A 26,309-nucleotide genomic window follows, 5' to 3' on the forward strand; every position below is an offset into this window, starting at 1 on the left:
CCCTGAACTCTCCCTACACATTTAGAGTCATGGAGTCAGTTTTACAGCATAAAAAGGGGCCCTTCAGCCAAATTTGTCTATGTCAATGCCATCTCCCCATTTGCCTATGTTCACCCCATTTCTTTCTGAACATTTCCAATCCAAGCACCTGTCTAAATGTCTTTCTAAACATTGCATTTCTACCCGCCTCTCTCACTTCCTCTAAAAGTTCATTCCAGATACCCACCTCCCTAAATGTGAAACAATGGTCTTCAAGACCCTTTTAAATATTTTTCCCCTCATCTTAATCCTGTGCCCTATGGTTTTAGGCCCTACTACGACCCCACCTGAAGGGAACGAGGTGGAAGGGCTGCTTCGACTGGGAGACATTCCCAAATTATATCCAGATTGTATTTTGTACTTCAAAGTGAGAGCCCAAAGCCAGGCCTGCAGAGATCGAGGGAGAGATGGGAGTTGGACTTGGGAACAATGATCAATTAAGAGTGTTGGTCAGATCTAAATAGCAAAAGTGTAACATCAGTGATAAACGCCAGACTAAAATTGGTGCAATATAATTTTTTACACCAATTATATCTCACCACAAAAATTACATAAAGGAAAATTGGAGATATCGGAAATGTGTTTCAGGTGTGGGTTAGAAATTGGTACCTTTATACACTCCAAATGGACCTGTGCAAAGATGAGAGCCTTTTGGCTGGAATTATCTAATATAAAACCAAATAACCATTTACGGAGCAGAAACAGGCCATGTTGGCCTTTCGAGTCCGCATCGGTTCACTGATTTTGTGCGTGATAAGTATAGTTGGGAAGGGCTTGCATATTGTAGTTTGAAATCAGCTTTTGAATTTGTAATAAACATTTGTATAAACTGAATTGCTCTCAGTGTGTGTGAGTCTATTTTCTTTCGGTAGCTCAAACATTGTGACCAATCTAAAATGAACAAAATGAGAGGTATAAGTTTACCCAAGACAGCAGTACAGGATTTACATGGATGTATGGCTTTATCTTCATTGCCTTGATGTCGTGCACACAGATCATTAACCTACAACCTTCTGAAACCAACACTCAGCCACAAAATAATGCAGTAAAACACCATTTTGTGTTGTCAACTGTCATCAGCAAAATATATTTCAAATTAAAAATGTTTGGAAATGAATGTCAAACTTAAAGGGCTAACTGATTAAAAAAAAGCATGCAGGGACTTTAAGTGGCTTTGGTTCAGGCACTTATTTGAATTGAGCTGAGGGTAAAACTTTTCAAAATGTGGATCTAACAAACAGTATTTTAATTCATCCACTTGAAATGGAAGAGAGGCTTCTCATCTCTGGTACAGGTGTTTCTAGTGTTGGAGGAGAAGTGGATTATCTTGGGCAAAACATTAACCAAATTCCAAATTAAATTTGTAAATATTGCCGTCAGTAGCAAAAAGATGCATTGCATCATGGAAGTCCGACTCCCTCTTGCTCACCATTCGATGGACCACGGAAAGGCACAACTGCGTGCCCATGGAGAAAATAACATAATTTAAGAAATAAGTATGACACTTTTGCCAAAATATGGCTACCTTATCTAAAGCACTTCGGTGCATAGCTATAACAACAGCCCATAGCTCTAAAAAGCTAACAAAATACATAAAGACAACAGCAGTGAAGTACCTCAAGGAGGGGAAGTAGATTGGAAAGACTGGTGGTACGTTTAAGTATTTTCTTTTTCTTTTTACCATTTTTAAATTTGTCACTTTAATTCCTTTGGTTGTTGTTTAATTTTCAAAGTTTTGGGAGGAGGGAAGGAAATTGTAAGTAAGCTGACAATGTTTGTATCTGAGAAGTGAAGTGTACTCAAAGAAAGTGTAAATATGTTAAAAAGAATTGTTTTTTTTCAGATGTGTTTTTTGTTTTGGGAAAAATTGAAAAATAACTTTTTCATAAAAAAGTTAACATAGGAATCAAGTGACAACTATTTGGAAATGGACAGCACAGCTCCAAGTTTCAGAACAACCCGTAATTCTTAAGATTATATTAATAGTTCATAAATGGACCCCATATCTGTTGGAAGTCAATATTTGAACCTTTGATGGCATATAAATTTTTCTAAACTTAAGCAAGACATAATATCACTTAACCATTATGCACGTGTAGATGAAGTATTATCTTTCCATTTAATCAAAATTGCACATCTGGCTATCAATGAAGTAAAGGATAAAATTCGGTTTTAAGTTGGAGTCAGTAAAACATTTTCATCTTGAAATGAACCAAATAGCATAATTAAGGGCAAAATTCTAATTTAAACATGAGAATCACCGATAATGTTTGAAAGATATCTTTCCAAAATTTTTCTAAACTAGGGCAAGGCCAGAAGAAGCATCGCCAATTTTACATGGCACACAGAGGATTTATATCTGAATAAAAACGAGACAATTTAACTTTAGACATATGTACTCTGTGGACCACTTTAAATTGCAATAGTGTCGTGAACAAAAGGAGGTAGTATTAATCAGATTACAAATAGAGTCCCACACCTCATCTGAGAATGAAATCCTGTTCCCAATCATTCTTAATTTTAACTAATGAGGTATTCTTAAATCAAGCAAATTATTATAAATAAGAGATATTAACCCTTTTAAGGAGATACCTTCCCTTTCTAGCCCCTATATTATTCCACGTCTTTACCAAAACCAGAATCTAATGTTTCTTTTAAATTTAGAGATACAGCACAATAATGAGCCCGTGCCAATCAAATATACCAATTGACCTACAAATCCCATGAGCTTTGGAGGTGGCCTCCATTGTTCAATAATGGTGGTGAGTCACTTTGTCATTGACATTAAAATGGCTTCATACGAAAAGCACCTCACCGTGGTTGAAGCACCTCCACTTATAATATGGAATTCGATAGAAAAAGGTTAGATTAGATTTAGGTTTCAGATTTATTGTCAGAGTACATACATGACATAATATACAACCCTGACATTCTTTCTTCTGCGGGCGAGGCAGAATTACCACTTATTGACAGTGCAAAAAATCTGTACACAATGTTCACATGTAAACAAATAAAGAGCTGAAAACAAAGAGCTGCAATAAAATGAGGGAAAAAAATCAATAAAGTGCAAAAGTAGTTTAAATGAGTCCCTGATTGAGATTGTTGGAGAGACTGATGGTGGAGGTAGCAGCTGTTCCTGAACCTGGTGGTCCAAGTTTTGTGGCACCTATATCTCTTTCCTGATGGTAGCAGCGAGAACAGAGTGTGGGTGGGTGGATCCTTGATGATTACTGGCTACTCTCTGATGACAGCGTTCCCTGCAGATGTTCTCGATGCTGGGGAGGGATTTACCAATGATATTCTCGGCCAAGTCCACCATCTTTTTCAGGGCTTTTCACTCAGGGGTATTGGTGTTCCCATACCAAACCAGGATGCAACCGGTCAGCATACTTTCTACCACATATCCGTAAAAATTTGCCAGGGTTTCCGATGTCAGACCAAACCTCCACAAACTCATGAGGAAATAGAGGTGCTGATACTACACACAACCCTGTTCATCCATCACTTTATGCTCACTGAGCCACTACCAGAGCCAGATAAAGCATACCCTCAGTTTTAAAGTTCCCTCCATCGTATTCAATCTCTTCCCTCCATGCAACACTACAAGCCACGTTGTGTGAAAAATTATATTAACACTATTGCCCAACAGTGCAAAGTGATTCAAAATTAATGCTGTAACATATAGAATGCCTTCCTTCAGTCTCAACAATTGCATATCAGAAATCTTTCTTGCAAATAACATCAACAGAAAGAGCAATTCTGCTCCAAGTAGCACAAGAGCTCCTTTATAATCGTGTAATGGTAGAAATCTGCTTTCCATTCTACTTCACTGAATCTGTTAATTTTAACTTTAGCATCCTGAACCTTTCACCACATTCACACAACCAAGCACACAGAAAGAGACTTGGCTTCAAAATATTGACCAGGATATAACCTTGAATATTTCACATAGACAGTTTGAACTGGCCTAGGTTGCTAACACTCGTTCATAATGAAGTGTTCTATATAAATGATAGTTTATTCCTTGACGAAACACCTGAAGCACAATTTCTGAAACAGCATCTTTCCAGTGGTGCTGCCAGTTTTTAAAAATTTTCTTTAAAAGTTTACAGTTTACCAGTAAAACACAAGTCTGCAGACACCGTGGTTGAAGTAAAAGCACAACACTGGAGAAACTCAGCAGGCTAAACAGTGCCGTTTACAGAGCAAAGATAAAGACATTTCAGGCTTGAGCCCTTCATCAGGGTATGGTAAAATGTCGCAGGCACCTGAATAAAATGGTTGGGGGTGGGGGGGGAGAGGAGCATAGTCTCAATGGTTGGAGGAGAGGGAGAGCTTGCCTGCTTGCTGCTGTGCCCTCCCCCTCTTTAGCTGCCATATAAAAGGACACTGTTTAACCTGCTGAGTTTCTCCAGTATTGTCTTTTTACTTAAAACTTACCAGTTACTGTTGTCCACAGCATCTCCAAATCCAGGTGTATCTACTATTGTTAGCAGTAGTTGAACACCACCTTCTTTAATGAATACTTTTGACTGTTCAACCTGTGAAGAAGAAAATATAAAAATGTTAAAAAATTCACAAAACACTTCAATGGTAGTATGCACAAGAAAGTTCTCAAAGAGACCGAGGATCTTGGTTAAATTACACTGGACAACAAAAATTTTGCTTCCTAAACACATTTGAGTGTATTTTATGGACTTTTGGAAAAATCTCCTTTAAAGTTTTCCTATAACATACCGTTCTATAGATACAACTTATTTTTGTGATTACCTGTTAAATTTTAAGTCTACTTCAAGCATACAAAACCATAAAGTGCAAACATGCATTGAGAATTAATTTTCTGCATTCGTATTTGGACGTCTTCCCTGCTGATCTTGGCGCAGTCAGTGACGAACATGGTGAAAGGTTTCACCAGGACATTGTGACCATGGAAAAGCAGCATCAGGGCAACTAGAATTCATCAATGCTGCCTATCATTGAACACTAACACGAGGTATCAGATGCCGAGTACAACCAAAAATCAGCTGCAAAACATTTTTATGTCAGTTGAACTAACGCAATGCATCTGTATCATTATGAGCTCAAACATACTAAATTCAATAAAGTTAATTTAATGTTATCCACCTTCCTAAGTGATTCAGCAAATCTGAAGTTATCTTTGTATTCAGCTTGAAGTGGTCTATCATAATCCCCAAATTTATTTTTCAGAAAGAAAATCTTTTGGGAAAAGAAATGATGTTTGCATCATTCATAATAACCAAGTGTTACTTTTATGGAAATCAGTTCATGACATCCTCATTTGACCATGTCACATGGCTTGAGGATGCAGACTGGAAACTCATTTCCAGTCTGCATTTCATGGAGACCAAATTAGCTTTGGATGCAATGGTTTGAAAAGTCAACTCTAATGACGATCTTCCTTGTTCCACAATCAGGCAGAACTTGCAGGAGGGAAGATCAAACGTAGATTCAACCAAGGTAACAAATGTTCGTCACAACTCTACTTCAAAAGCTGCCATCCTGCAGTTGAAGAGTAAATCATTTACATTTTTCACGGTCCTCTTTACTGACTTTGCAGAGCTCAGTTTCTAAAATGGGGCAGTCAATGCAGGCTAGGGCTTGCACAGTAAATAGTGGACTCCTGGACAGTGTTACAGAAGAGAAAGCAATGGTAGACCCCTTGACAATGTTACAGAATAGAGACCAAGGAGTACAAGTGCATATTTCCCTGCAAGTGGCAGGGCAGAGGTGTTTGGGATGCAAGCATTCATTGGGTGGGGTATTGAATACAAAAGTTGAAACTTAATACAAGCTGCACATGTCTACTGTGGTTATAATGGATGTCTCAGTTCAATAGTAATCAGTGGGGAAAGTCACTGAATTATCAAACAATCTTTAAAATTTGATTTCTGGTGCTTTTTTGAAAAAATGTAGATGCTCAAACCATTGAACTCTGAATTTAACTCCTTTAAGCAGAGGACATTGCTACTAAGATGATTAGTTTCAGATTTATTGTCAGAGTACATGCATGACATCGCATCCAACCCTGAGATTCTTTTCTTGCTGGCAAGGCAGAATTACCATTTATTGGTAATGCAAAAACTGTACTCAATGTACACAAGTAAACAAACCGACTGTGCAATACAGAGAAGGGGGGGAAAAAAATCAATAAAGTGCAAAAGCAAGAGTCCTTAAATGAGTCCCTGATTGAGTTTGTCATTGAAGAGTCTGATGATGGAGGGGTAGCAGCTGTTCCTGAACCTGAAGCGTTATACCTCTATCCAGATGGCAGCAGTGAGAACAGAGTGATGTGGATCCTTGATGATTGCTGCTGATCTCCGACAGCAGCGTTCCCTGTAGATATTCTCAATGGCGGGGATGGATTTGCCTGTGATGTCCTGCATTGTGTCCTTTACCTGTTGGAAGGCTTCATGCTCAGGGGTATTGGAGTCCCATACTAGATTGGGATGCAGTTGGTCAGCACACTTTCCACTACAAATGTAGAAATTTGCTATAATTTCCAATGTCATATCAAACCTTTGCAAACTCTTGAGAAAGTAGAGACACTGATATGCTTTCTTCATGATATTATTCTTATGTTGGGCCCAGGATATATCCTCTGAGATAGTGACTCCCAAGAACTTAAATTTGTTCATCCTCTCCACCTCTGATCCCTCAAAGCTTACTGGATCAGCTTTGGTTTTCCCTTCCTAAACAGTCAGCTCCTTGGTTTTGGTGACATCGATGCAATGTTGCTGTTGGTGCACCATTCAGCCAAATTTTCAATCTCCATCCTATAGGATGACTCATCACCCTTTTTAATACAACCCATGACCATGGTATTGTCAGCAAATTTGTAGGTGTTGTTGTCGTACTGTGCCACACAGTCATAGGTATATAGCAAGTAGAGCACCAGGCTAAGAATGCAAATTCAATCCAATTGCACAGCCATGTTTTTAGTTTTCAATTTAGAGTTACAGCACTGAAACAGGCCCTTCTGGCCCACTAAGCCCCTGCTACCCAAATTTGCCAATTAACCTGTAAGCCCCGTATGTTTTTGAAGGGTGGGAGGAAACAGGAGCATCTGGAGAAACTCACCCAGGCATGGGGAGAAAGTACAAATTCCTTACAGCCAGCACCAGATTTGAAGCCGGGTCATGGCACCAATGATAGCATTGTGTCTTACATCCTCAGATCCTCCACTTGAAAAGTTCCTCCACACAGATCAGACTTTCTGACAATATCAACTTAACAAGGCTACAACAAGGACCACTTTTTCCTCAGGTATGAACAGCATTTTGGCACAGCACAAATTTAAAATTAACAAAATGGTTGTTGAGCAATTCTGATAGAGAATAGTCCAATGCAAATTTAATGCAACTTCATGAATACTTAACTTCAGGAAATATGTGTTCCAAATGTTCTCCAAAAGTTGTAACAATATTATATGCAGTTGAAGGTAAGAGTTTTACTGCAATTTCAACCTTTAAGTATAAAATTGGTGATGCTCTGTAGTTGCTTCATTTGATTAACATTCTGCACTCAAATTTCCATCCATCCAGCGATGTAAACCAGCCTTTCACACATTGTAGCTGGAAACACTAAGAGTTGAAGTACAAATAACACTCACCAATCCTCTCACATTATGCAATACATTCAAAGCAAAAGCCAATAAATCTTAAACAGGACAGAATCAAAAAGAAAAAAATTCTTCAGAAGTTTCAAAAATCATTGTGCTGAATCCAAGTTTCTTCCAGAAATAATTCAACTGCTGCAGAAGGCCAGAGAAGAAAATAGCTTTCAGGTTCTGGTAGCCACACAAAGGCCATTTAGTAGACAGGATTGCTGTGCCATTTAAGCATAAATTTAAAATCACTTTCTTTTTCAACACACAAGTGCAGTTGTATCTAATTACTCTCATCACAGATGATACTGCTTGCTGGTCATTATCTGATGTGAAAGACCGTAAAACAATACTGACATTACTTTAACGATGAGCCAAAGAAATCAGGCAGAATATGGCCGCTTGAGATGGGCCTTTCAGCACCTGCTTCATTGAAAGGCAGAGTGACTGCTGATGTTAAGCATTCACTGAATCAGAACCCCCATTTCACATGCTTTTTACACTTACAGTGGTTTATTCATGACAAACTAAAATATACAGCATTGAAACATTCAAATATTACACCATTAATCTTGCTTTAACAGATTTATACTGATGACAATAAATTCCATAAATCTACTGGAGGAAGGCAGAGCAAAAATTCTCCAGATGCCAGCATTTGGTCCCTTATGTCTCTATTTCCATAAATCTAGTTACTGACTGAAACCAATTATATAATTAAAATATTATGAAAGTGAACGTTACACACTCTGCTGCACAATATTAAATGGTCATGTCAATTGGATCAGCTCCCTCTCATTCAACTGATCAACTAACCTCAAAACAGATGAACTCCTAGCTCCAAACTAATCACACAAACAAAAATAATCAAAATCCTAATAGGTCACTAAGTGAGAATACAACAACTGAGTAGTTTGGTTGAATTCTGCCTGGTATTGCTGGATTCCTGCAGCAAAATGCAAAACTGGTGTAAACGAGTTTGCCTAATCTACAAATATATCTCTGGTTCAGTAAATCAATGACTCTGTTCAACTTCACACAAGAGGGGGTCTTTGAACCATGAGTGCAAAGCAAGTCTTGCATCACAGATTCCACAAAGCTCCTTTATTTAGTGAGTTCAGAGAGTGGTTCTACCGCATAGTTAATCATATTTCACCCTCCTCATGCCAGGATAGACTATTAATGAAATTAGTAAATATATCAAATGATTTGATTCAGGGCTCCTGCTTCTTTCCTCATCTTCCTGACCAACACATTTTGCAACACTTGAAATTCACTGGTTATTTCATGGCATAAATCGGAAAAAGACAACTTCCACAACTTTGCAACTCTATTTAAAAGTAACAGCACCCAGAAGGACTTTTACATATTTCTCATTCTTTCCTTATTACTCAGCTTCAAAATTGTTTGAATGTTGCTTATGTTAGCTCAACCTTTATCCCCCAATCATGATTCACAAAGGAAATTTTAAAAAAATCAAGGTTCTTAACCCCCTACTTATGCATTAGGGCCACCATACATGGGAAAAAATTTTTTTAAAAAAAGCAGAAACAACTGGAAACAATCCAGAAAATGTTCCTATAAACAACAGTCATACAACAGTCTCTGACCATATTCCTTCATCTGGTTTTCACATCATTCCCATGAGAATCTTGGAAACCAGAGTCCAATTCTTGGCATTCCAACCTTCCACTGTTTGAATCACAGCACTTTCCACTATCAGCTTACTTTTGTTAAACTGACATTACATATTTAAAACCTTCAGAATGTTTCCAGTGCAAAAGCAAACAAACTTGTATCTTTTTTAGATATTATTAGCTAGTTAATAATAAAATAAAATGGTTTAGTCCAGGTCAGAGACGCTAATAGTTTAAGCTGTGGGAAAGAAATGATAGTCTCTTTTTACAAGAAAAATAGTTAACATTCATGTCACTGAACCAGCAAGAACAGAGGACTGCAAACAAAGTACTATCTTAGCATTTCCAAATGGTATTAAGTGCAACTGCACATTAGCATCAGTGCTGAAGAGTTCTTCAGGCAATTGAAGGCAAGATAATGTCACTTTCTTTACCAGGGTTAACAAAAACCACTGAAAAACTGATGGACATTACTTATTAACGGCGGGTGAAAACTGAGTTACCAATTGAAGTACTGAATTTGTACATGAGCCAACAACAATGTCGGGCAAGTTATAAAAGAAACCCACAGACCAGGAAATGCCTCATCAAAATTTGGTTACATTTATTCAACCGATGGAGATATGCAATGAGGTCAAGAGAACAATTTTGCTTGTTACTAAAAGGGTATGGGAAATGAACCTTAAAATCAGAAAAGTTTTACTGCTCCAAAAACTTGGGCATCAATACAGAATTTCCACTAGGGAATTTCACTGTAGACATAATTATCTTCAGTGTTTCACTATTTAAATGGGAGTGATCTTTATTTATTCCCTTTGTAGGTTTACCATTTTGTACAGCCAAATAATACAATACATTGATTGATCTGGTTCAAGATTCATTATTGTTGTTTTACAGGATTTATTCCAGCAATTTTATGTTATATACACAGCAAACAACTAAAGGTTCATGGTATAGTCCACAGGGTTTGGAATGTAAACACTGCTTCAAATTCATTTCCATTATAAAATCAAACCTCCAGAGCACACAATTTAATTCTGTTTACAGTTCAAGTGCACAATCACATAGTTTTGAAAATTGGAACAGTAAAACAGTAAAAATATAGATCAAACTGGTGAAAGTTCCTTGTTAACTAGTCACTAAAGATCATTATATTAAAATCGATTTACTACATAACCTGCCACTTCTTGTTTAATTTACAGTCACTTTGAAAGAGGTTTCCAAGTACAATCCAGCACCTTGCCTCACACAATAAAATACCTGATCATAAAACTTAAAATTAATTTTGCTTGTCCAACATGGAGAATTCCTATGAGTGTCCACTTGATGCTCATAATCACGGAAAGAATAAAAATGAGATTTGCGTTAAGTATAAATCAGCTCTTTCCAATTGGATCATGGGCAGAAGAGCCGGTTTCTATGTTTTATGACTATGACGAGCAGTAATGTACCAATGCTGATAAATCACCTTGAACTCCATCAGTAATCTGGTGATAATGTTCTCACAATGCTAAAGCCAGGAAATTCCAAGGTACTAACCCAGTAACCATCAGTGAAATCAAGAGTGAAGATGATATATCTACGTGGAGCTAGTTTGTCTAAGAGTTCGCACGCATGTGTTCAGTCTATTCACCAGAATCTGGTGTCCAATCATCTTGGACATCTTCTCCATGGAACTAAATCTGCTCCAGTCTGTGTGGCAGTGAGTCCATATTCAAAAAAAAAATCATAGAGCATCCTGAAAAACTATGGACAATCCTTATTAAACTCCTTTATTCTCAAATTCAGGTTTATTGTCATCTGCACATATAAATCCCGAGGAAACAGTGGATCTCCAGACCATGGTGCACACACAGTACTCCCTACACACAAATGACATAGATACATAGCAATCCAAAATCAATGTTTAGAAAATTTACAGGTTTCTAGGATTGTTCAGTAGTTTCCCAGCCAAGTAGTCCTGTTTTTTATACACCTGTACCACTTCTTTGAAGATAGTGTTTCAAAAGATATTGCAGACTGATTCTCTAAGCCCTCTTTACACATCACTCCCTGTAGATATCAACAGAGCCCCAGTGATCTTCTCAGCAGTGTAATCACCTTCCAACCTGATGCTTTGCAGCTACCATACCACACTATGAAGCAGCCAGCCAGGACACTATTGTGCTCTTGTAGAATGTAGTTAGAATTGTGGCAGGTAGCCTTGCCCTCCTCAAGCTCCTTAGAAAGTGTAGGCGCGCTGCGCCTTCCTGACTAATGAGCTGTTGTTGGTACAGGAAAGGTCATCCTTTAAATAGATACCAAGAAACTTTGTTTTCCACACAAATGAGCCATTGACATTAAGCAAAATGGTAAAATTCAGGACCATTCTCTCTGCTTTGTAGCTGTAAGATTAATTGGGTCACCATGCCTCCAATCACTGTACAGACTTAGGTTAAAGAAAGCTACATAATTGTACCATCATTCTTAATCTCTCTTGCTGCATCTCAGCCAAGCTTCCTGTTGGAGAGGAGTTAACAACCTTCAACTCCATTCCAAAACGAAGACCATTTCAAATGATTATTGATTAACAGAAGAGAAACACTCATATTTGTTAAATTTTGGTCCCATTCTCCAACTCATTGCTGACTTCTTCACTGAAGTAAACAAGAGGACAATACATAAAAGGCAATTTTAACAATCGCTCCATAATAATTAAAACCCAAGATACGGTAATGGAAAATGTGGATGTCTATGTCGAGGCAATCATCGATTCAATTTTTCTGTCAATCAAAATACCAAGATCTCAATTAGGACTGGACTATTGCCAGTGATGTCCACATCCCTTAAATATTTAAATCAAAAAACACCAGCAGTAACAATAATGTCAACCATGAATGCAGGGACCAGTGCCTCAAGGACTGGTCAAGCAAATGCTTCTCACAAGATATGTGGCAAATTATTCCTTTCTCAAGCTGTTTGGTAGTGAACAGTAAAAATATAACAAGATCAGCAGGAATGCATATTCAACATCTGTCTCAGTCACATCCACAATGTCAATGCAGTTGCTATGGATTTCTCAGGATGTAGGATTAAAAAGGCTATGAAAGGAGCAGAACTCAACTCTTGCGAACTGACCAGATCCTATCATGAGCGGCTGTAATCAAATGAACCAAATAAGCCATGATCTTATTAAATGGGAGAGCAAGTGTTAGAAGTTTCCTGTGACTGACTCCTATGTTTGTCTGCATCAGTGGTTCTCAACCTTTTTCTTTCCTCTCACATACCACTTTAAATGATCCCTATGCCATTGGTGCTTTATGATTAGTAAGGGATTGCTTAAGGTGGTATGTGAGTGGAAAGAAAAAGGTTGAGAATCACTGGTCTACATGCTAACAGAAAGCAGGTAAAGAAAGTTTACTTAAGACTATCTTCAAGAAGATCACAGGACTGATAATTATCAATGACCATAGTTATTTTTCTTAAGGTGGAATGTAATCTGCCCCTTTCTGCTCACATTAGACAGACAGAGTCGAGCTTAGATTTTGAAGCGCATGGTCATTCACTTTGTTTCCAATCCGTGCTTGCATTCACATTTTGATATGGATAAGTTTTAGATTGAAGTAGTATTTGAATAAAGCTTTTTTTAAAATCTTTTGAATTTATCATCTCTTTCAATTTAATTTTAAACATACCATTGTAGTTTTTTGAAAAAGGACCTATTCTTCTGTAGCAAGGAAGAATTTTGATGCATAAATGCATTATAATATACATGCAAATAAATTCATTATGTTAAGTTTCCTTTGCCCAGTTTTAGATCCCTTCTCTCTTTTCTACAAATTCTAGCAACATATTAAATTATTTTAGTGTAGACATCTCATTTTTGTGCTTTACCTAATAAAGAAAGATGTCATAAGATGGCAAGCTTCAATATTTGATCTGCAACGAAATATAGCATCTGATTCTTGGACAAATAGGGCAATCTTTCTATGAAGTAACAGTTGCCATGGAAGTTCAGGCATTCAACATTGCATTTGAAGAACCACAATGAAGCAGAGAAGATCCACATCAAACCTTACTCTGTTCTCCAGTTGCTCTGGGAGGCTTTAATGCAATAGGGACTGGAACAGATTACAAAATTATAGCCACAAAATAATGAAAATAAATATCATTTGCATATTTTTAAAGAAATCATTTTACAATATTATTACCCCGCCAGTGATTCAGGTTTGAATCCAGCATTGTCTGTAATGAATTTGTACGTTCTCCTCGTGACTGCGTTGATTTCCTCAAGGGGATCCTGTTTCTTCCCACATTCCAAAGGCATTCTGGTTAGTCAGTTGATTGGTCTAATTCAGTAGCATGGGCTGGAAGTGCCTGTACGGTGCCTCTAAAATATTAATCAATAAGCTCCTTCAGTATTGAAAACCATCCAGACCAAGTCTGATTCCCAATTTATAACTGATGCTTACAGAAATTTATTAGCTTTATGTAGAGTTAAGGAAGGGCAAGCAACAAGTAATGTAAGTAATTCACTGAGACTGATGTTAATCTGGAGATGAAAGTTTGAACAGGGAATGGCTCAGATTTATTCTATCCATGGAGGAACAAGCATTTTCTAACAAGACTCAAATATCTTGCTAAAATATTCATATTGATTGATAAAAGTACACCTCAGCCTTGTGTAAAAGGTGGTCCAAGTGTTTGAATTTTTGTGATCTTTACTTCTTTGATCAAATTACCTATACAAGACACACAAGAAAATATGAAGATGCTGGGGTCCAGTGGAGGACACAAAAATGCCGGAGAAACGGCAACATCCATAGGAAGTAAAAGGCAGTCCATATTTTGGACTCGAGCTTTATGTCCAAATAAAAAGGTGGGGGAGGAAGGGAAAGGGAAGAATACAGGTTAATAGCCAAGAGGGAATGTGAAGGTTCAGGTGGGAGGGTAGAAGAGAAAGAAGCTGAGAAGTAATGGGGGAAAAGGCAAAGAAAGATGGCCTTTGAATAGGAAAAGGAACGGGGACAGAGGGGTGAGGAATGAGAGAGACCAGCATTAACAGAAAATGGAGATGCCAATAAAGTTCCTCCAATTTGTGGGTGGTCTCAACTTAGTAGAACATGACGCCATGAACAGACATGTTAGTGTGGCAATGAGGCATGGAATTGAAGTAGTTGGCCACTGGAAAGTTTTTGCTGTTGTAATGGACAGAGTGAAGATGCTCAACAAAATGATCTCCTAGACCGTAACCAGTAGTAGAGGCCAGATTGAGAGCAATGGATTCAGCAAATGATTCCTACAGATTCCTAGCTAACAAAAAACACAACTTGATTCAATGCCAACTTCATTTAAAAAATGAACTTAAATTTCTCAAAAGCATTTTACTGTAAATAGATATTAAATAGCATCAAGATAGCTTTGGACTTGTTGCACTCCCATGAGCATTTGTGAAGACAGTGGGGCGGACAGTCCATCATTCTACTTTACAGTTAAGAATGTATACGGCCAAGTTCACAAAAATTTAGTAATTCTGGGGTCAAAAGTTTCTACTGGAATGATAAATCCAAATGGATTTATAAACAAGCTTCAAACTTTAAAATATCTGCAAACAAATAATGCGCGAATCTGGTCTTTGAAGCTGCATAAAGTTGTACCATTCAAGAAACTGCAAATTCATCTTAACCAATGCTTTCAGCTACAAACAACCCAGCAGTGGAAGAAGCCCAAAGGAGCACTTGAACATTTACCCTTGATACAAGATGAAAAGGGCCAAGAATGTGTGTGCACTTACAGAACAGGAAGAGCGAAAGCCCCCTCCAGTCTACTGAACAAGCCTGTTGCTTTGGAAGCTACAGCTAAATGGAAATTTGAATATTTAATTCATTCAATTTCAAATTTATTAACGTCCTGCAGAGTTCTCCACCCCAGACACTCACAGGCACATACCCTTGGTATGTTACAGAAGATATCAACTCTGGCTGCATTCTATTGTGCCACAATCCGGTGTGAAACCCTAAACTTCCCATTGTTGCAGAAACTGGCAATCAACCATAGCTTGATGTCGAGAGGTTGCACATGGAAGTTGGTATTTCTTGTATGTGGAGAGTTGCATGGACACTCAGAATTAAGATGTGGGATTTATGGCTTGCACTTTGGCAAGCAAGTGTAGGGACTAGCAGTAGCTGCTCCACAATTTGATATGCTGCCAAGATACCATGATCTCTCACAAACTGCAGTCTCCCTCTTTCAGTCAAGCTTGTTACCAGGGAGGAATCTTCAGGTTGGAAGAGCTTCGCCATAGAACAGAGAGGTAGAGCTGGCAGCTTCACCCAATCTATGTGGCGATGAGGGAAACCCTGGAATGCAGGCAGTCTGTCAGGCACCTGAAGCAGGATTTGTCTGACTCCAACACTCAACAATCAGGAAGTATCCTCGATCCCCACACTTCAGCACTGGGCAGCCAGACATTTTCTGAAGCATGTCCCACACCATTCCTTAAAGGCAGTCTCTCTATGCTGAACCACTTGTACCAGTGGCGATTTGTGATGGGTTCCTTGCACAGCGGAGAGCAAGGGGAGCACTGTGATTAGCAGTGGGTGCTCTACATAATGACAGGTTGCCGATATACCATGGTACCACATTCCCACACAGCAACATTGTCAATAACCCAGTTCTCTTCATTACATGAAGGAAAAACCTCTTAGCCCTGATCCCATGAGCCCTCTTGTCCCTGATAACACATTCTGAGTCATAAATATGTGATCACATATCTTTACATTATTAACTCTTCAACTGCCATACATTCCAGGATGTTTCCATCATAGGTCAGATCTATTTGGTTCTATAACCTTGCCTTACTGCCAGAACATTTCAAGGACAACTTCTCCCACTGTACCTGTGTATTCTTTAATGTAGTCTTCTTTGGTCCAGTGTATTACTCACTTGAACATAAAAATATCCTGAAAAATAGCACCAATTAGCAGCCAACAAAAGAACAACACTATGAACTAGTGATAACCCAGTGCTAAATGCTACGATACAAACACATCAACTAGAACACAAGTAATAACCTGAGGAAACCTTGGACAAACCTCAGCCATGAGGACAGTGCAAGCAAGAGGTGTCCACCAGAGGTGTCCAACGGTAGAAGTGAGAACAGTCCAAAATCACCAATATATTGGATTCATATCCCAAATAATCAATTCACCATGCCTCAGAAGAAGCTATTGAATAAATTGAGATAGAATACCAAGTCCTGTCTTTCCAACAGCTGAACTCATCAGGTGCCACAGTTAGTGACTTGCATGGTTTGTTCCTTCCATCAAACATTGAAAGCTACTAATTCCTACATTTATGACAACTCCATACCATTTTCACCCATTCCAACCCCATTCAAAATGTTACATTTAATTTTTTTAATTTATTTTACAGCACTAGAGAAGCCAATTCTGGCCATTTAAACCCATGCCACCCAATTTCACCCAAATTAATCTACAACCACATGCTTTTAAGGGCGAGAGAAAAATCAGTAAAAACCCACACAGGGAGAACATACAAACTCCATACAGATAGCACCAGATTTGAACCAGAGTCGCTGGTGCCATAATAGCATTGTGCTAACTGCTAAGCTAACCGTGCCACCCAACTGTTCAACCTCCAACTCCATTCTGACCCAAAACGTTGTAGTTCCCTATTCCAGATAAAAGGTCCGCTTCCACATCTCGCTTGCTTACAAATACAATTTGGCTCCAAAACACTTATGGAATTTTCAACAGAATTAATCACTTCTTAGTCTCACTGTTGTTTCTGTAACCTCTTCCCACCAGCAACTATGTCTTTTAATTTTCCATTGCTCAGGCATCCTTTTGCATCATTCTACTGTCACTGCCCCACAAAGCAGACAGACAAAAATGCACCAGGCTCAGTAACTATCAAGGAGAGTTAGAAATGCAAACAGTAAGGTCATGGAGGAGGAGGTGCTTGCTGTATTAAAGCAAATAAGGGTGGATAAATCCCCAGAACCTGAAAAGATATTCTATCAGTCCTTGAGGAAGGTTAGTGTTCAAATTGTAGGGGCTCTGGCAGAAATATTTAAAATGTCCTTGCCAAGGGTGTGGTTCTGGAGAGTTGGAGGGTAGCTCGTGTTCCATTATTTGAAAACAAATGCTCCAAAATTAACCTGGAAATTATAGGCTGGTGAACTGGATCTCAGTAGTAGGTAAATTGTTGGAAGGTGTTCTAAGATCAGATTTACAAGTATGTGGATAGCCAATGAGTGATTAGGGATAGTCAACATGACTTTGTGCTTGGAAGATCTTGGTATGTTACAGAAGATATCAACTCTGGCTGCATTCTATTGTGCCACAATCCGGTGTGAAACCCTAAACTTCACACTAATTGACAGTGACAGTAGAAAGCCATAAATTCTTGGGATAATTTCTCTTTGTTTTGCTATCATTTTGCTATGATTGAGTATCATACTTTGTTGCATTGAAAAAGTAAGACTATTCTCATTCAGAATTCATTTTCAGTTCAGTGTTGTTCAAAGGGATGCTATTTAAAACAGTTACAGCAGTTGATGTCATTGAGAATGCTGAACGAGTATGGTGGGAGGGTGTAAAAAATTCATGTCAACCAATCTAGGAACATATTAAAATAAACACTTGTATAAGGATCAGTCATTCAAACAGTGTAGCAAAATGCATCATGAATGGTTGATGGAAAATATTCAAAAGAAACATGTGCGCTGCTTTTGAACAATAGCTGCATTTTCCATTACAAAAGAGTGCACAACTCAGCAAGAATTTAAGATTACTAGTTATTTCCTGCAGCATTGTTCATGTACAAAAAATAGGTCTCTTGTAACTAATATAAATGCGACATTTAAAGTAAATCTCGCTTGCAGAATATTTACTGCCATCCCCAAGTTGGGTAGTCACCTTTTTAATCTATCGAACTCCCTCAGTGTTGTTTGATTGAAAATTCTAGGATTGTAAGCAAATAATGATGAAAGAAGCAGGAATATTTGTGAAATGAAGGCAAGTTTAGCCTACACTTAATCAACTGTACAGAACAACGGAACATTACAGCACAGAAACTGGCCCTTTGGCCCTTCTCGACTGTGCCAAACTATTTTTCTGCCTAGGCCCACTGACCTGCACCCAGTCCAGAATGCTCCATACCCCTCCATGTACCTGCCCAAATTCTTCTTGTATGTTAAGAGTGAGCCTGCATTCACCACTTCAGCTGGCAGCTCATTCCATACTCCCACCACTCTGTGTGAAGAAGATGTTCCCCCTAAACTTTTCCACTTTCCCCTTAACCCATATCCTCTGGGTTTTTTTTTAATTTCACCTACCCTCAGTGGACAAAACCTATTTACATTTATCTATCCCCTTCATAATTTTAAATACCTCTATCAAATCTTCCCTCATTCTTCTACACTCCAGGGAAAAAAGGCCCAATCTGCTTAACCTTTCCCTGTAACTCAGTTCCTGAAGTCCGGGCAACATCCTAGTAAATCTTCTCTGCACTCTTTCAATCTTATTGATATCTTTCCTGTAGTTAGGTGACCAAAACTGCACACAATGCTCCATATTTGGCCTCACCAATACAGCATTACTATATCATCCAACTCCTACATTCAATACTTTGATTTATGAAGGCTAAAGGCTCTCTTTACAACCTGTAAAGGTTAAAACCTTTTGCTTTCTTAGTAATTTTGTGCCCTATCCATTTTAGCATAAGTATTGTTTGTAGTGTTATCAATAGTTACTATGGCATCATATGCTGTAATATCCGTGCAGACTTTAAGTTTGCTTTTTTCATTCTTCGAAGAACCACGAAAGATACGCGAGCTCGAAATACACTTTTAAAAATTCGTCTTAATCATTTCTTATAATCTTAATTTGTCTTATATAATTATTTCTTTAAATATAACCAAATGCTTTGTTTATTCATCATTGTGAAAATCTTGATACGAAATTATGCAAAATGTTTATCTGTTTATATCAACAAATTAAAGCTACCTAAATCTGCATCTACAGAGTTTGGTTTGTTGAATTAATTAAGATTGTAATTCAGAATATCGTCCTTGCGTTTTTTTGAGGATGACACATTTTGAAAATGGGAAAATACTAGAAAATGGTTTGTCCTTCCATAATGCAATTCCTCACACTTGTCTGCATTAAATTCCATCTGCCATTTTTCAGCTGGTCCAGATACCTCTGCAACTCTTGAAATCCTTCCTCGTTCTCCACAACACTTTCAATCTTTGTGTCATCTGCAAACCTGCTGATCAAATTTACCATATTATTAACATCCAGATCATTGATATAGATGGCAAACAATGGTCCCAGCACCAATCCCTGAGACACACCACGAGCCACATGTCTCCGGTATGAGAAGCAATCATCTACCATCACTCTCTGACTTCTTCTGTATAGCCAATGTCAAAATCAGTTCACTACCTCACCATGAATTCAGAGCATCTGAACCTTCCTGACCAACATTCCATGTGGGATCTAGTCATAGGCCTTCCTAAAATTCATGTAGGCAACATCCAAGCCTTTCCTTCAACTTCCCTGGTAACCTCCTTGAAAAACTCAGATGGGTTAAACAAGATCTTCCAAGCACAAAGTCATGTCGACTATCCCTAATCACTCATTGGCTATCCACATACTTGTAAATCTGATCTTAGAACACCTTCCAACAATTTACCTACTACTGAGATCCAGTTCACCAGCCTATAATTTCCAGGTTAATTTTGGAGCATTTGTTTTCAAATAATGGAACATGAGCTACCCTCCAACTCTCCAGAACCACACCCTTGGCAAGGACATTTTAAATATTTCTGCCAGAGCCCCTACAATTTGAACACTAACCTTCCTCAAGGACTGATAGAATATCTTTTCAGGTTCTGGGGATTTATCCACCCTTATTTGCTTTAATACAGCAAGCACCTCCTCCTCCATGACCTTACTGTTTGCATTTCTAACTCTCCTTGACTCTGTGCCAGTCTCCTAAGTAAATACTGATGCAAAAAAAAAATTAAAATCTCCCCATCTCTTTTAGCTCCATACATAGTCAACCACTCTGATCTTCAAGGGGACCAATTTTGCCCCCGACTATCCTTTTGCTCTTAATACCTGTAAAAACCCTAAGGATTTTCCCTCACATTGTCGGCCAAAGCAACTTCATGCCTTCTTTTAGGCTTCTGATCTCTTTTTTGAGGTTTTTCTTGCATTTTATATCATCCTCAAGTAGCTCATTTGCTCTATTATACACCTCTCTCTTTTTCTGAATCGGATCCCCAATATCCCTCAAAAACCAAGGTTCCCTATGCCTGTTAACTTTGCCTTTAATCCTGACTAGAACATACAAACACTTTACTCTCAAAATTTCACCTTTGAGTGTCTTCCATTTACCTCGCACACCTTCCCAGGAAACAACTTATCCCAATCCATGCATTCTATATCCTTCCTCATATCCTCAAAACAAGCCTTTTTCCAATTTAGAATCTCAACCTGAGGACCACACCTCTCCTTTTCCATAATTAACAAAACTAATGGCATTATGATCAGTGGACCCAAAGTATTCCTCTACACCAGGGGTGTCAAACTCAAATTCACAGAGGGCCAAAATTAAAAACTTAGACTAAGTTGTGGGCCAAACTAAATATTTATTGAAAATTTTCAACAACATCTGCATGTTTTCTCTTCTTTCAACACATTTTCTTATTAAAAATAAATGTTTAATAATAGTTTTGGTTAAACTCTTTCCAGAAGAAGCATTAACAAATGAGAAATAAAATATTCAATAAATAATATTTCTCAATAGCCTTTAAGCTCCTTTTAAATTTATTTTTTTTCACAAGTCAACAAGCCAACTTGCTTCAATGACAAACAGGTTTGTCTTTTAAAATAATGAAATGCCTCCCACCTGTCTTGAAAGGTCCTGTTTTCTGTCTTTCGTTTGGCCATTTTTCGTAAGGGGTTTATTACGTGCGAGTTGGGCGACAGGTCGCAGATGCTAATGAAAGTAAACAGAGGAGGTGGGGGCGATTAGCGGGCTGACGCCAACGCATTTGCAAAGCATTCTGGGATTTGTAGTATTAGCTGTGCATGCGCTATACTGGCACGGCGGCCAGCTCTAATACATATTTGATATGATCTTGCGGGCCAAATATAATTATATCACGGGCCAAATTTGGCCCGCGGGCCTGAGTTTGACATGTGTGCTCTACACATACTTCTGTCTCCCATCCTGTCTTGTTCCCTAATAGGAGATACAGTATTACACTCTCTCTAGTTGGTACCTCGATATATTGATTTTGAAAACTATTCAGAACACATTTGACAAACTGGAAACCATCTAGCCCTTCTACAGAATAAGATTCCCTGTCAATATTAGATTAGATTCAATTTATTGTCATTGTGCCAAGTAAAATATAAAGCCAATGAAATACAATGAGCATCCAACCAGAAGTTGAAAATAGTGCTACATACAAATAAGTACAATTTTTTAAACTTCTGGTTGAATGCTCATTGTATTACCTGTCCTGTAATATGTGGAAAGTTATAATATCTCCTATAATTAGAACCTTATGTTTCCTGCAGCTGTCTCCCATTTCTCTACAGATTTGCTCCTCCAATTCATGTTGTCCATAATACAACCCAATGATTGTGGTCATACCTTTCCAGTTCTTCAGCTCCACCAATATAGCCATGGTAGACAAGTCCTCTAGTCTTTCCTCCCTGAGCACAGCTGTGATATTTTCCTTGACAAGCAATGCCACTCTTCCCCCTTTCATTCCCCCACCCCATTTTATTATGTCTGAAAAAACTGAAGCCCGGAACACTGATCTTCCCCTCCTGCAACCAAGTTTCACTAATAGCCATAGTATCATAATTCCACCTGACAATCCAAACTCTAAGCTTGCCTGCCTTTCCTACAATAGTTCTTGCATTGAAATTGATGCATCTGAGAACATTTCCACCATGTACAACCCTTTGACTTCATCATTTCCATCCTCTAGCCCCTCTCTGCTCTGGCATTGTGGTTCCCATCCCCCTGCAAATCTAGTTTAAAAGCTCCCTGGGGCAGCACTAGCAAACCTTCCAGCCAGTTCAGATGCAAACTGTCCTGTCGATACATGTCCCACCTTCCCTGGAAGAGAGCCCAATAATCCAGAAACCTGAAGACCTGCACTCTCTCTTTAGCCACATGTTAAGCTCCTTTTACTTACCTCAGTTGCATGTGGCACGAATAGCAATCTTGAGTTCACACCCCCAGATGTCCTGTCCTTCAACAGTGCCCAACTCCTAAACTCTCTTTGAAGGACCTCATCACCTTCCTACCCATGTCTTTGGTTCCTACATGGACCATGACATCTGACTACTAACCATCATTCCTGAGAATGTTATGAATTCACTCTGCTATATCTCGAACCTTGGCACCTTGGAGGCAACATTCCATCTGGGAATCTTGATCCCTTTCAAAGAACCTCTTATCTGTCTCCCTAACTATGGAATCCCCTATCACTACAGCTCGCTTCTTCTCCTCCTCTCTCCCCTTCTGAGCTACCAGACGAAACTCTGTGTCAGAGACCTGATCGCCATAGCTTGTTCTCCCACCCCCCACCCCGCCAAATAGTATCCAAAATGGTATACTTGTTATTGAGGGGAACGACCACAAGAGTGTTCTGCACAAACTGCCTGTTCCCTTTCTCTCAATTGACTGTCATCTAGCTACTGTTCTCCTGTTTGAGGACTGAATGGCTTCTTTCTCTGTTGTAATTTTTCTTCAACTTCAAACTAGCTGAACAGGTAATGAATTGGCTGTAAAATGGGAAGTGAGTTGTGATAAAGGGTCAGTTATTCATTCTGAAAAAAGGAAGTTCCACAAACCTGGGACCAGTGTTATTCTGGGCAGAGTAGCAAACCTATCACCAACATTTGCAAATGCTCACACAGGAAGAAACTGGTATTTGGGACAAGGAAATAGATCATTGTGATAGATCAGCTTTAATATTGATATTTGAGAAGTGAAGGACTGAAATCAGAAATGCAATCTATATTTGAAAGAAACAATGGCATGAAGCAGCAAAGAGATTGAGGGATATTACAAACAATCATTAAATACACCATCATTTGCCAACAAGGTCATTAAAAATGCTAACATGATCCTGGCATCATTCTTGGAAAGAGCAAGTTCAGTGAACTTGAGGTACAGAACCTAAATCAGGCAGCCCAAGATATTGTCCAAGGTTCTAACCTGCATCCAGCTGAAAAAGTCATTGAAACACTAAATAAATTGAAGAGAAAAAAGTTTACATGAATGGGATCAGACTTGATGGTATAACTGTTGTGAAAGCTAACAAAAAAAAAATTGATGGAAATCATGGGATTCAAGTTAGGATCCTTAAAATTTCAAATGGTCTGACATGGTAGATGTTTTTAACTTGCAAACAGATCCTTTATTCAGGATCATGTATAGTCACAAATACCACAGAGAAAGGAAAAAAAAAATTATTATAGTCATTCATAGTCGTTACTGGTAATATGAGAAACTCATTACCATAGGATGTGGTTGAGCCAGATAGCTCAAATGCTTTAAAAAGGAAATGGTGCAAGATAAAACGGAAAAGAAAGCCCTGCTGAAAGACAGGAGGCAGACAGAATGATAAAAATATCATAAGTATTTACACTAGAACAAACAAGTTGATGAATGATGCAGTTTATACTTACATATTCAATGTAAAATTTGAGAGAACACAGGACAGAGGGCTGAGAACAACATACCAAGGTCAAATTCTTTCAAGGATAACAGAACAAAGCTTTTTGAAACTGATATTAGCTTATTTATATGGAGAGGTACCTATATGTCATTCCAAGTCAGTCATCCATTTTAATTATTATTATTAACACCTTCCACTTGCTTCTTTATGATAAAGTATCATAGAGATCATACACCATCTGTTCCGTTTTTCTCACAAAATTTGCACTATCACTCAGGTACAGAATTTATGCTGAACATGCAATAATGCAGCATACATTGAAGGATGCCGAAAAGCCCAGTACACTCAATTTCTGGACTCTGGAATCAAATTATATGAAGCAGCCTAAGACATTAGCTGCAAAGTACAGTGAACTTCGGCACCGATTGTCAGTTTCAAGGTTAGTCTGTCGTCCCTTTCACACCACCAATTACATCTGAGTTAACCCGCCAACATCGTGGGTCAAATCGTGTGGTGTGAAATGACATAACTGGACAGGGTAAATAGATTTCAACCGGGCTCTGATACATGGAGGGAGCAAGTGTCATTTAACTCACCAATCACCTTCTGGCAGTGTGAAAGCACAACCTACTCTCACATTATCATCACTGGGAGACAGCAGCCCCCTTAAAATCCCAGAATTACCTGCAAATAATGGTGCAGTGTTAAAGGCTTCTGGGGTCAGCTTGCCCTGCAAATTTTCCTATTTCCTAGGAGGGTTGGCAGTGTGAAAGGGGGTTGTAGTTATTGCTATTTGTCTAGGTGGATTTAAAAAGGAATTTAATTCCTCTACTTTTACATGAATACAAGTCGAAATGCATACATAAGCATGTTTCTCAATACACAAGCCAATTAAAATAGTTAATGGTGCTGTGTTGGTACCAAACCACAAAATCCTTAAGATGGTGTAAACAATGCTTAAATGGTTACCAGGGACTAAGCACAAATGCAAAGATATGCAAATCATTTATTTCCACCTTAATCATCTGATGAAGCATATATTCAACTGCAGACAAAATATTGTGCCATCACAAACAAAATGTAGTAAAGCCTGTTATCTGGCAAAAAGGAACATAAATAAATAAATAGAATTAAAGTAAGAATGCAAATAAAAGTTTAAAATTGTAAAATTAGATGTTCTCTGAAACTGTTTGAAGTTTGAATTAAGTTGTGTTTGAATAAAATGGTGTCGTCCAGGATGAAGAGCTGGTTAATGCCACTCACTGTTGCGGTAGCTCTCAGTGTCTCCTTATCCCTACTTAGTAAGTCTTCATTTTTATTAGTATATTATTAAGTATATTAGTATGGCTTTAACTGTAAACATTGTCTTTGGGGCTGCTCAGTGGAGGGGGTCAACCTACAGATGCAACGACAGTTAAATGTTTTCAAAGAATGTGACTGAAAAAGTAAAATGCTTTAAGGTTTATAAATTTATGAAAGTAAAGTTTGTTCAGTACAGCACTTGAAGCTTATAAAAATATCTGAGTAGATGAATTGATAGCAGAGTGCAATATGGTCATTTTCTCCCATATAACTGTAATTCTGCAGCTTTGTAGTAAATAGAGCATAAATTCTTGCACAGACATCGATTTCAGCCAAGACTATCAAAATAACTCAGTGAAGTTGCAAAACCAGGGTTAAGAGTCTGCACATTATACAAATTGAAAATATAATCATTTCTAAACTCTTATACAGGTTAGTGATAGTACATTTAAACATACTGGTTTAACCAGTAAATATTAAATAGAATTTTGTGTTCAGTAATAGAAAATTGAGCAAGGCAAAAGGGTGCTTGGCAGTTATGTTTACTTAATATCCCCCATGTATCTTGCAAAAACTTGCCCATGCCACAAATACCACTTCTGCTGATCAGAAATTCCAAATGGAAATTTGTCAGTTTGACTAAATAACTGCAGTTTTCCAGCAATTAAAACACATCACCCCAAACATTCAGCCAAATTTTGCGCCATTTAAATTTCAAAAATCAAAGTTGCCATTACCCAAGTAAAAATTCAAAGGCAACAAATATGAAAAAGCAAAAATCTGCAGATGTAGGAAATCAGACAAAAGTTGTCTGCTTCTCTCTTTACAGACTCTATCTGAGTTGCTGAATATTTACATTATCTGATTATATTAAATGTGTTCCTCTTAAACCATTTGAGATCTTCAAAATTAACTTGTGATACAACAGGTATCAATTTCTCACTCATTTTTCCATATACATTTAATTATGATAATATTTTTAAAGTCT

At 38.1% G+C, this 26,309-nt stretch overlaps 1 protein-coding gene across 8 annotated transcripts in view; it reads right to left on the bottom strand.

Annotated features, from left to right (window-relative positions):
• LOC138755288 (septin-7) overlaps positions 1-26,309 on the bottom strand; it is a 196,317-nt gene that overhangs the window by 38,783 nt on the left and 131,225 nt on the right. For 6 of the 8 annotated variants that reach the window (XM_069921003.1, XM_069920997.1, XM_069921001.1 and 3 more), the window contains 2 exons: positions 21,223-21,312; positions 4,480-4,580 (listed from right to left, as the gene is read on the bottom strand). In XM_069921003.1, the coding sequence (XP_069777104.1) occupies positions 4,480-4,580; positions 21,223-21,312 (191 nt within the window). The remainder of the gene's footprint in view (positions 1-4,479; positions 4,581-21,222; positions 21,313-26,309) is intronic. The other 2 variants (XM_069921000.1, XM_069920999.1) reach the window with 1 other exon arrangement.

This window comes from Narcine bancroftii, chromosome 2, assembly GCF_036971445.1.
Source record: "Narcine bancroftii isolate sNarBan1 chromosome 2, sNarBan1.hap1, whole genome shotgun sequence".
Classification (NCBI taxonomy): Eukaryota; Metazoa; Chordata; class Chondrichthyes; order Torpediniformes; family Narcinidae; genus Narcine; species Narcine bancroftii.